The 12,652-nt window shown below is 40.5% G+C and overlaps 1 protein-coding gene across 3 annotated transcripts in view; it reads left to right on the plus strand.

Annotated features, from left to right (window-relative positions):
• Positions 1–9,705, plus strand: part of COLEC10 (collectin subfamily member 10) — a 28,841-nt gene extending 19,136 nt beyond the window's left edge. For 2 of the 3 annotated variants that reach the window (XM_062570569.1, XM_062570571.1), the window contains one exon: positions 273–2,715. In XM_062570569.1, the coding sequence (XP_062426553.1) occupies positions 273–664 (392 nt within the window). In that variant the 3' untranslated portion in view covers positions 665–2,715. Of the gene's footprint in view, positions 1–272; positions 2,716–9,149 lie in introns of those variants that run through there. The other variant, XM_062570570.1, reaches the window with a different exon arrangement.
• Positions 9,706–12,652: the final 2,947 nt, after the last annotated feature.

The following is a 12,652-nucleotide window of genomic DNA, read 5'->3' on the forward strand; positions in this document are numbered from 1 at the left end:
TGATATCTAGTACTAAAGTGTCTCAGGAGATGCATGCCAACTAGGACTGAAGAGCTCTTGTCCTAACTTGTGTAAGACGTTCATCACTCCCATTAGCAGCATTAGCCTTTGATCCAGTCATCATTGTTCATTGCAAGTTCAGTTGCAGGAACATTTTTTCCTCTCTCCCTTTGATTAATTCCAGGGTAGAAATCACCTCATTGTGATATTGGAACAGAAGCATCTTCAATATATGTTGAAATGCCATTGAGCAATGTTTTTTCCCTCTAAAGTTATAGCAGGCATCAGAGAAACAGATGAGAAATTCTATTACATTGTCAAAGAAGAGAAGAATTACAGAGAAGCCTTGATCCACTGCAGGGATAGAGGAGGAACACTAGCAATGCCTAAAGATGAAGCAACTAATGCCCTGATTGCTGACTACATCTCCAAAAGCGGCCTCTTCCGAGCATTCATTGGGATGAATGACATGGAAAAAGAAGGACAGTTTGTGTATGCAGACAACACCTCACTGCAGAACTACAGTAATTGGAAGGAAGGGGAACCAAACGACCCAAATGGGCATGAGGACTGCGTGGAAATGCTCAGTACAGGCGAGTGGAATGATTCAGAGTGTCAAGTTACCATCTACTTTGTCTGTGAATTTCTCAAGAAGAGAAAATAAAAGTGCCACAGAATGTGCCTGGCACTTTCTGTACATATAATAACCCCTCGTGATTCATCCCTTGTAGGAAAAGCAGACTAAAAGGGCTCAGCTCAGCTTTCACTTCACTGGGTTAAGGAAGAGTAACTATTGCTGAGTGAGCTAACGGTGGCCCTGAAATCAGTTCAGGTCTGTAGGTGGCATTCAGCCAATAGTGAATATGTATTTTATTTTTATGTGCAATTTAGGGTGGTTGGACAAAAGTAGAGTATGCAGAGGTGAACATGACTTCACTAATGCCAGAAACAGTAAACTCACCGGTATATTAACTGCCGATGAGCTTCACAAAGTCCACTTATCTTTGACCTGCATAGGAAGTCCCAACACTTTCCCTGGAGACTTCAGACCTGGAGGGACACATTTCCTGTTTCTCTTGAAAAAAATCCTTCCTTTGTTAGAATCACAGAATAATTAAGGTTGTAAGGGATCTCTGGAGGTCATTTGATCCCATCTTCCATCCAAAGCATGGCCAATTTCAAAGTTAGATGAAAAGTTGTTACCCTCCTTGCTTGTGACTATACAATTATATTGCCTGATATGCAGAAGAGGACTCACTTATCCTTACTTCCCACTCCATCAATCCATCAGGCTGGTCTAAAGTGTTAGGAATTAACTTAGCACTGGCACTGATGTTCCTCTGCAGGCAACTCTGAGCAGCTTTTATGCAATTTGAGAATAAATGGAGCACTTCTAGCTTCTGATGACCCCCCCAAAGGCAGCTAAATAGAAAAGTCTAGCACAAAGAGAACTGTATAAAGGAAGCACCATTACTGTAGGCTGTAAACAGACACATTCAGATTCATTTATACCAATGCACACTGCTGGTTTAACAAGTGATTCTAGAAACATGCGAATGCCCTAACTCAGTAGTCAGTGATACTTGATGTTTAATGCTAAAATCACCTGTTCCTTCGCAACATAATAAGCAGCTTAACATCAACAGCCATAGAATGTTCTTTACCCTCTAAGAGCTCAGAACTGCATGTAGTTGAGCAACTTAATTACATACTTCAGTAACACTCTTCACAAATGATCAGCAGTAAGAGGCTTTGCTGTCAGGGCCTGACTCCTGAGTTTTCCATGGCACTATGCCCACAATGGATCAGATGTTGATATATTTTTAATAAAAAGAAGCAGTTTTGTTCATGTGGTAGAAGAGCCCACACTCACATGGCATTTTCTAAAGCATTTCCAGGACCGTTCTGAAGTCCAGGGTGCTGCTGACATACAATTATTTTGCCTTCAGAACTAGCTTTTTCTTAGACTTACTTCACGCTGCTTAAAAATCTTGCCTTTCCTCACAGCAGAAGATGTCAGGAGAAATTCCTCTGCAAGAGACCTCCACATCTTCTTTCCAATTTGACACAGAAAAGGAGGGAGAGATATCTGGAGGCTGAAGAGAATGCGAGGCATTAGTCACAGGCACTAAACGTACCTTGTAAGTCACTCTAAACACCAGTTGTGCATAGTGTTCCTCTGGCAATATGAGGAAGGTCACTTCAAAGCCAGACAAGAAGGCAGTTCCATCAGGTAGTGATGCAAAGGATTAGCTGCAGGTCTCCCATCTGCTGCTATATACACAATGTAGAAGCAATCAGACAACAGTCACACTTACCCAGCTTGGCCCTCAAAAGGAAAATCCTCCAAACTCATTTCTGAGCAATGACCAACCCAGAAGCCTCCCAGGAGACTCTGTAACTCAGAATCACTCTACTAAACCAGTTTCTCTACTACTTGTTTATCTGGAAAACAATTTGCTGCTACCAGCAGTAAATTTCCCTTGTTGCTGCCCACCATCCAGACAACTTTTCAGACCTGTGAGTGCAGGGGCGGGATCACATTTCTTTTCATGTTTCCCCTACTACGCTATAAGAGTGTTTGGGCAAACAAGTTCACGTAGCACAATGTACCCTTCCTGTGTTATCCCCTTACTGGGAAGCTGACATTCCCCAACATCAAGCAGAATTCCACCTGTTAGGATGTACCGTAATAAACTCAATAAGCTAAACTCATTCGGTTTTAGAATCATTAATGGATAAGGAATTTACGACTCATTCGAGGCTAAGTTTCTTGAAGAAAGATAATATCTTTTCTAAGATCAAGCCCAGAGTAAGCTGCTGGAATATGCTTGCTTTTCTGGAACTGTTTGGCCATCCTGGGACCATTGGCTGAGATAAGCCTGGGGTGTCCTTAATACTGACAGTCATCAATAGGCCATTCTCCTGTTCATTAGGAGGAAGCTTAGAGCTGGGAGGAGGTGAAAAAGAAGAAATGCTTTGCTGCAGGATCAAGCCCTGCCTGGGATTTGACTATGTGCTTTGCTTCACTCACAGTATCAGGCAACACATGTCTAAATTGAAACTGGTCAAAACACTGAAGAAAAGTGAACTCCATCTGCTCTTTTTTCAGATAGTGAATTAAAGTCACCCAGAAGCAAGCTCTGTGCACAGGAAGGATTCACTGTTTCAGCCTTTAGCTGCACAGCTGATTGGAGTGAGGAACTTGTGTTGGGTTTCTGTGATAGAGAGGCTGGAACTGTCTGCTTCATCTCTCCTAAGACTATCATTGAGACACCAGCTTCATCCTTAATTAATTAGGGAAAAAAAAAAAAAAAAAAAGGCAACCCTTTCACTCACTATGCCTTCATGCAACAAGCAGATTTGCCATGGCTGTTCTATACTAACTACAGAACAGGGACAGTAGATGGGAGCAGTACAGACATTAAAGCTAGCAAGGCATAAGTCAGATCAGGTGCTCATGAATCCCAGTCCTGCAGCACTGACTCCCAGTTAATAAATTTTGCCAATAAGCCTACCCATAAGCCAAGCCAAATAAAAGAGACTATACTGCACAGGAAGCCTGGCAGGTAAGTCCATACAGCTCTGCACCATGTTATGCAGACACAAGCTTGGGTCAGCACTTACTCAATATTTTAGCTGTGTTTTGCAGAAGAAATGTATTTATTATGATTAAGAATTTGAGATACAACACAATGGTTCTCTTTGAACCCTTGTCCTAAGCATAGAGGAACAGGATAGTTTGTTGGTAAAGACTAAGGCAAAAGAAGGCATTGAATACCTGAGCCTGATCTGTGTCTGCTGTCACTAAAACATCTGCTTCATTCAGCAACGGTCCCCCATTTTACTTGTTCAGCCTTTTTCAACTAATGTAGCAGAAGCTCTTATTTTTGCCCTTAATATCCTTTGCAAGTCTCAACTCCTATTAAGTTTTGGCTTTTCTAACACTACTCCTCCACACTCAGGCAATGTTTCTAAATTCTGCCACTGTGACATGTCCCTGTTCCCACCTTCTGTATACTGACTTTTTGCATTGGAGCTCCATCATGAACTCCCCATTTAGCTAAACCAGTCTCCTGATACACGTGCTTGTATGTGTCCTCTGAACACAAGCTGGCTTGCCACATCACAGCAGGAATACTTAAATGTTCTTCTTGGTCTTAGTGAATCAGGATTTTATCTCCTATACTCTGAAGACTATCATCCAGGTGCAAACATCAACTTCGTGCTTCTCCTAGGTCTGGAATGCACATAAGGCACAGACATTGAGGGTAAATACAATGTTTTCAACAACTGTTTCTAAATAAAAGATCATAGAATAAATAGGTCCCACTAGGAACATATTTTTCTGAAGCATTTCAAACAATCTTACATGGGAAATTGGAAAAACCACATCTTTCAGTGCCTTTCATCCATTCAATCACTTTTTTATTAATGTTTAGAAAATGTTTCAGTACTCAGTGCAATGTAGTGCCACATTCTTGACCACAGCCACAAGAATCTAAACAGGCAGCTCTCTTTACTTAATTTTATACACAGTCTTAAGTGGTACATCGTAGTTGTAGCACAACCACACAAACCAGGTATTAAGGGAAGCGATTTGACACTGTATGTAACAATAAAAACATCATGTGCCACAGTGAGGGGAATTAGCTTATGGTTACTTTGGAAGGCAATGTTCTAGCTTGTCTTCCTTTAATTCATATCAATTAATGGCTTTTGTTCATATGCAATTTTTTTAATTAAAGTCATACTTGACTTTAGTCATACATATCTTCTACATTCTTGCAGAAGAAAGAATGAGCACGATCAAAGGCGTATATTAATCTGGATTGTTTTTATGTCTGTGTGGGAAGCGAGAACAGCAAATTGTAAAAGAATTTTGTGAATTCTGCCTACTTGCCCTGTAGAGTGTGCCTGACTGCAGTCCTGACACCCCACCCTCTCCAGTCCTGTAAAGGTTTCTCCATGCTGATGTTTCAACATAGAGAGGAAAAGTTTCACTTGATTTTCATTACATGGGTGGGACTAGGAACCTGCATGGTCTTGTTTTGCAGAAAGCAGCAGCAACCTACCAAAGCACAGTAGTTAACTGCATAAAAATCTCAGTGTCTGGGAGCTAGGCGATCACGTGCATTTTTGAGTTCTGAATCTATTCGACCCTTACCACGCTCAGTGCTACACCTATATTTAAATCCCACAGAAGTCCTGTGCCTAAACACACACAGATTTACTGATGTTTGGGCAGTAAAGGGGCTGTAACTCTGCATTAGTAGGAGGCAGTACAGCATGGATGTATCTACAGAGCCATGACCCGCTCATATGCAATTTCTTTACCTCTTCCCTCCCCCTCCCTCTCCATCCAGATAAGGGCTGCATCTGTCTTTGCTTACTTGTTTTACTAAGCAGTTAGGCATAATGCCAATCATTGCTTTGGTCTTATTATTTCAGACATACCTTAAACCTTAAGAGTTCAGCAAATATAAGCAATGTCCTTCTGGAAATAAATTACAGTTAAAACTACTCTGCTAATTTTTCCCTTTTACTAGATGTTTTAAGCCAGTGCTATCTTATTTACCTCTCAGCAGTGTGTCGCCTAGTAAGACATGCTAATTTCCCCAACTTCACACAATAGAAGTCTTTATATCAACTGTGCCATAACATTCCCTGAGCACGTGGGACACTATACCATGCAGAGGGTTCAAGCAGCAACAATGATCAGTCAGTCAGTAAAGGATTAAGTAAAATACTGTGGAAAAAAATTTGAATACAGAGTTGGCGGATGCTTAACATGTGAACTGAGGAATTTGCTCCCACTGTGAGCCAGTTTCTAAGTCTTGAAAATGCTCAAAACCTTGTCCGAGGAAATCTAAAAGGCTGCCAGAAGATCTGAGAAGAAATCTGCACGCAGTAACTCAGGAACCCTAGAGCTTTCTATAAGATTACTTATGCAAGACAGAGAGTTTCTCAGAGACTGAAGAAGTAGAAATACATTTTTTCTGCAGAAATATCATACAATTAGAAGTCTTTCCTTGTAAAAAGCATCCTTTTTCATCCTTAATTCCTCAAATTTGAACTGTTCCTAAAGCAGACAAATATTAGTGGGCACACTAAAAACACAAGCATATTCAAGCAGTGTGTATGGCCACACTGCACATGGCTTCCCCCCAGTTAGCAGAGTAGTGTTACAGATGATAGCAACTGTACATGCCATGCCATTCCCCTAAAAGACTCTTATAAAAGAAAACATAGAAGCAGTATAAAAACTTACAGAGAATAGAATAAAATACAGGAGAAAAAAAATAAGGATGAGAACAGAGTAGAGAATTAAATCAGAGCTTGAGCTATAGAAAGAGGTGGAGCAATGAAGAGCCACGATGGTGAAGTCTTTAAATTTGGTCCAGAAAAAGAAGCCAATAGAGTCATTTGCAGATTGAGGCTGTTGTAATCAAAGTCAGAGCAGAAAAGTTATTTTAGCTGAGATATGCTGGCAGAGCTGAAAATGGAGCTTATTTTGTATATTAGAGCAACTGTTTAAAATAATTAAATAATACCCCAGAAAGCTGAGCTGAAGAACTATGTCACAGAATACCAGGACCTCTAGCTTGGAGTGAGATGAAATAATCTAATTCTACCTCAGCACTAGAAACAATGACTTTCACATTACATTCCCCTTTCTGCTTTTGCTGTTTCTGTGTTTGTGTTCAGGACATCAACCTTATACACTCACTTCTCAACAAACTGGGAGCAGTAGGTACCCTAGTAAAAGCCCTGTGTAACTCTACAACTTACATTGTTACAACTTTTACTGGTGTTTTCAAAAAAGAGTATGATATAAATTTATATATGCACACACACATATACATATATGAATGCTCTGGTGGACATGATGCTAATAAAGGATGCCAGACTCACAAGAAATGGGCTGACTTTCAGACCTGATGCAGAAATCTCTACCTTGATCCCATCTCTGATGCTTCAGTATCAGAAAGGTATACTTCAGTGTTCAGCCTGGTATTTGACTGACCAATGTATTTGACCATGGCCTCTCACTGGATTTGAGCAGAAACTCTGTTTCCTCCCAGTAGCTCCTTTTTCTGTCTATCCTTTCTGCACTGTGCTAGCAGTATGGCTTAGGACTTACCTGGCTAGAGGATATGGATGGAGTAACTAACAGAGCAATTCTACATCAAAACTGTACAAGTAGCCACTGGAGTTTGGAAAGCAGAGGAACTACATAGAGGAAAGGTTATAGCATAAGACATACCTTTGCTTTTCCTTCCCATATATATATATATGTATATGGGTCTAGTTAGATGTAATTCATTAACCACTGAGAATTCAGACGTTGGTTCCTCCTGACATATAAAGATCTGATTCTTGACTTAGAGATGTCATATTTCATATTCTATTATTGGTACCTACGTTAATTCCCTTTGGTCATTAGAAACAGGTAATTTTCTCCATGCATGGACAAGGGGATCAGCTAGCTCCTATTCCAATGGAGGTGTGGCTTACTAGAAAAGCTGGAAGCGAGGGCCAGCTGTTTGTGTTGCTCAGCAAATAACAGAAAGCAGAGTTCAGTCATGAGATACCTGAAAAAAGTTGAAGAGAACCTCTCAGAAGCACAGTCCTGCATTCACCCATGTGAAAGAACAATTTTAGGGGAAGGAGCTGGTGAGAGCCTGGCAGGAACAGCACAACCTTACACTGAAAGATAAGTTTTCATTTTGTACTAATAAGGTCAGCAAAAATCTGAGAGAAAGCATTTCCTGGATGAGAGCCAGACTGTGCCACAGGGGTGGTGGAAAGAAGAATCCAGGCAGAAGACAATGAGTTGAGTGCATGGGAAGAAAGGCTGGAGATAGTTTTGTGTCCAGCATAGATTCAAGCAGGAAGGTCTTGTATTTGCTTGTTTACCACACCACTGAATCCAAGAGACTGGGTCTCAGTTTCAGAGCTACCACCTCCATTACTGATCTGCACAAGGGTCTGAGGAGCATAGAAATCTCTGGAGGGAAAATGAGGCAGGATGATACAGCATCAAGCAGGAATGGGTTTGCTCTAGGAATGTACCCTGCCAGGCTTTGAAAGAAAGAAAAATGCAGGCACTGAGAGCAAAGAAAAAGCATAACAACATTTTTGATCTATCATAACATTTTTGATCTATCATATCAAACATACTTGGAACCTAGTACATATGTATATGATATATACAGACGCATCAAGTTATGTTGCGTGAGTCCTTTCAGTCAACAAACCCAGACTGCTATTTGATTCATTTTAAGCAGTGCTTCCATTTACTTTCAAATCACTACAAAAAACACTGAATTACTCTGGTCCAGAGATCTGTCTCACCTAACTTTAGTTATCTGCAAGATAGATGCCCACGTCAGGCCAAGTACCCCCAAAATTTCCATTATAGTCAGAGGACAGAAGCAGGCAGATATGATTCATATGATATATTTCAGACATCTGAACAGACATTCCCCATATATGGCTATTTCTGTTGTCTGTTTGCAGTGGGGGGTCTAGCCAGGCAGCTCAGAGATACATACAAGCATCTGCTTAGATGAATCCCCACCCTGGTTCTTCATACCAGAACCACCAAAGGACTTCATACTAGGTTAATAATTTCTTTCCAGGTAAAGAGCATACCTAAAATGTAAAAGTATATGAACATTACATTAGTCCTGTTCAATTACACCTTCAAAGTACCACATAAACATTAACTTAACTGCAATTAGACTACCCTACTAGCAAAAGAATGCATAGAACACTGACCTATTTATTCTTTCACTATTATGCAGAATTACTGAGCTGGTTTTTGACCACTGATTCTTCCTTCCTCCAAATACCTGTGGATTAAAATTTAAGCTACTTAAGTAGCTCCACAAAATTAACTGCAGGCATAAAATGGAAAGGCAAGTATTTCAAATGCACTGCTTTATACTATAAACACTCAAAAGGATAAGTGAACATAAGGTCCTATTTCAAATCCTTCCTTAGCATGGACTTCAGAGCAGAAGAGTTTTACTTACTGCTTACTGCTGGGGTTTGGTTTCGTATTGTTTAATTACTGTCTTGTAAATAATCTACAGAATTTTCCTGGTAGCTAATTCATCCTTTCTTCCCCTCCCCTCCTTCAGTCTCTGAGAACAATGTACAAGCTATTTACTACAGAAGATGAAAACACTCATGCAAGTAAGAGGCACACGTATAAGAAGTGGAAAGACAACAGGAAAAAAAGCACAAGGTCAGAGACTGAAGAACACAAGAGATTACATAAACAGCTCTGAATGAATTAAAATATTCATTAACATTATCTGTGCAAGTAACTGCTGTGGTTGTCTCATTAAAAATCAGAAAGGCAAAGTGAGATAGTCTGTCCTTATTCATAGTCTGAACCACATCTTAGCAGAGTGCATCTCAGTGTGGGGACATCACTTCGTCTCCCTTTACGATTTGTAAATTAAAGGACGCTAGAAGAGCTACAGGTTGTTTTCTCTCCAGAAATTGCATACATACTCTGTGTAATACTTATTTCCTCATAAAGGACGCCAGGCTAACAAGAATGCAGTCTAACTGGTTTAGGTTTAAGAAAGAAGGAAAAAAAAATCAAACCTGTTTGTTTTCCTATGAATCAAAATGTACTTGATCAAATGTTTAAACTTAGCAAAACATTGTGTAAGAACCTGAGGCAGGGTTCAGTAGGAACTGAATAGCTGAGATAGCCCCGAAGAAATATTTTTACAGTAATTCCCTGCTTATAAATACTTGTCAGTTCATTGCATTTGCTGCTGAGATTCCTCAGACTTCTTCCCCGAATGGAATCCCTTATGCACGTGGGAGTAACCACAGATTTTCCCAAATTCATGCACTGTTTTGATGGGCTTTTAAAATAAAGATATTGTTCACATGTGCTATATTAACTTCAGGTGTTGCTTCAGCACTTCAGTGAATCAGAAATAGTAACTACCTGGAACTTGTCATGAATGTTAGGGCCAGTTTTCAGAGGACGTTATCACATTACTGAGTAGTAGTTATCAATCTGATATCTGAAAATTGTGCCTCAGAAACACTGTTTGTGCTCTGTATGGGGCACCCAGCTTCTGCAAACACCTGAGTAGCTGTGGGAGCTTATCATTTCAGAGGACAGGCAAGCTCACAGTCTAAAGTTCAAGGTTACAGAACATGTATTTTGTGCTTACCCTGAGCCTCAAACAATGAGACAGATGCTGATGCATTATGTATGATCTCTACTGAGATCATTAGGGTTTGTCAGAACGTAAAATATTGTAAAAGTTGGTTCAATAAAAAAATCCATTTTTAATTTCACTGAAGTAACATGCATATAAAAATATTCAGATATCTCTTTATGAACAATATGAATTTCACACTGAAAACAACCTTCTTTCAGTATAAACAGATCACTGTGATGATCTGATTTTTCTCTTTAATATGGGTTTAGCAGCTCACAAAGTCTAGAGGTGCAGAAGCACAGCTCAGATCAGGTTCCAGAGGCTCTGTGCACCAGCACTTCTCATCTGTGCGTTTTCAGAATCTCTAAAAAATAATCATAGTAGTGGTTTTCCATCTATCGTCTTAAAAGAGAAATAAAGTCCATGTACAGTATTTTTCATAAAAAGAGCTAAACATAGCAGTATATCTGACTCATAATCTTTGTGTTTATTTTTAAACTAATCTTCTAGTACTAACAATTTTTTAGGCCTATTAAACCTATTTAGACCTATTAAAGAGAAAAAAGAACAGTTTTTCCTTGGCCTGGTCCACTCTCATTTGCACTAGCTCTGATGCAAAAGAGGCAGAGGACACCCATGGCTGGGGGAACAGGCTCACTTCATTTGGCAGCAGCCTAGTTATACTGGATTTAGGTGTAGCTTGAAGCATATGAGAAAGTTCCTGAACACCACAGAAGTGAGATTCTGGAGGTAAAGATGGTTCTGAGATGAACATAGTCAGTAAAAGGATTAAAGGTCTGCCTGTGACTCAGCGGTCAAGGAGCGCTCTCTCAGCCTTGAACTCCAGTAGCTGCTCTAAGCAGCAACAGATGCTAATAGAATTGTACCATGCTATTTTAAGCAAACTGAAACTAATTATGAACATACAGAGGTGACTTACAATTCACTTAATGATGCCTGTAATTACATTCAAATAGCTATATTTACCATCCTACTTAAAATCATCAGATAAGGCATAATTAGGTATATACATTCTTATACTAAGCTTGATCCTTTTTACCTACAACTGAATAAACTCACAGGGCTTTGAAATCTATAGGCTTCCTTCTTTTGCAATCACTTTCTATGCTACTTCAAAACAGTAAAAACCATTTGTATACAAGCATATTTTAATTTGTATTCCTGCTTCTCCTTCCTGAATTCATTCTTCATAAAAATGAAGCCACCTTTGTTTGTTGCCTAATTATCCTTCACCTGCTATTGGATTTTTAGGAAATTGCTAAATTGAGGAATTTGTTCAATAAAACAAACAGTCCAAAAAAGGCAAACAAACTGCAAAGAGGGAAAAAAGCGACTCCTTGTCAACACTGAGAGTTCATCAAAACACTAGATGCATACTCCTGCCCAGTGAGATCAGAGGCCAACACCTCACGATTAAAGATTAGTAGAGCTCCGACTGATGACGAGAGAGAAGAGCCCCACGCTACCAGCAGCCCTAATGGCATGGCGTGGTGCGGCATCTTGCATTTGCAGCACTTAGGTGGCATGTCCTTGGGTTTGTGCTGCCAAAGGTGGGCTCTTCTGCACCTGCTCGAACTGCTCCTCTTTCACCCCATTGCACAGGAAGTGAAAAGTGGTGAGAAAACAGCAAATGTTGCTGCTCTACAGCCCAGCTGCTGGTTTCCCTGGGCAGCTTTCTGTCTAAAACATCCAGTGTTACTTACTTATCCTTCAGCTACAAGAACATTATGCTCCAGTTTGTACCTTCAGGACTTGCATGTGCCCTGCGGGCGGCAATCCATTTTGGCTCACCTATGCCAATAGCAGAAAACATTGACCTCTTGCAACATTTCCCCACTTAAGTAACTTTTCCCTGCTCAGTCATCTCAATCCCCACCCACCTGTATCATGTGGATTCAGGATCCTCCCCTCTACTAGTGTTGAGATTTTGCATTTTTACCTTTGCTGCACCCTCATGCATCAAGAGGAATTTCTCAGTATAAATGAAAAAAGAACTGGCCCTTTGAATACACGTCATACAGACTAGTATACTAGTAGAGAACTGCAGTGCCATCAGGCCAAAAAAAACTAAGTGGTGGCATCCTTTGGGACAGGAAAATGATGTTAGTGGAACAGGTTAGAAACCTAACTCTGCTCTCGGAAACACCAGTGTGCTTCACTGAGGAAGGCCTCTGAGGATCTCCACACCAGCCTCCTGGCAGCCTTCTGGCTGTGGGAAAGGATCCTCAAACTCCCTTACTGGACCAGCTAAGGATTCACTTCTTTAAGAGGAACTGCTGCGGGGTGGAGAGCCAGAGCAGCCAGAGCCTTCCCTCTCACAGCTCTAGGCATGGAAACCTTTCAGCAGGAAGGGGCCATAGACAGAGTACACCACAATCTCACAAGCCAGACAGGAATCACTCCTTAAAGCAGCTCTGAGACCCCTTAAA

The sequence above is a fragment of the Rhea pennata genome, chromosome 2, assembly GCF_028389875.1.
Source record: "Rhea pennata isolate bPtePen1 chromosome 2, bPtePen1.pri, whole genome shotgun sequence".
NCBI lineage: Eukaryota > Metazoa > Chordata > Aves > Rheiformes > Rheidae > Rhea > Rhea pennata.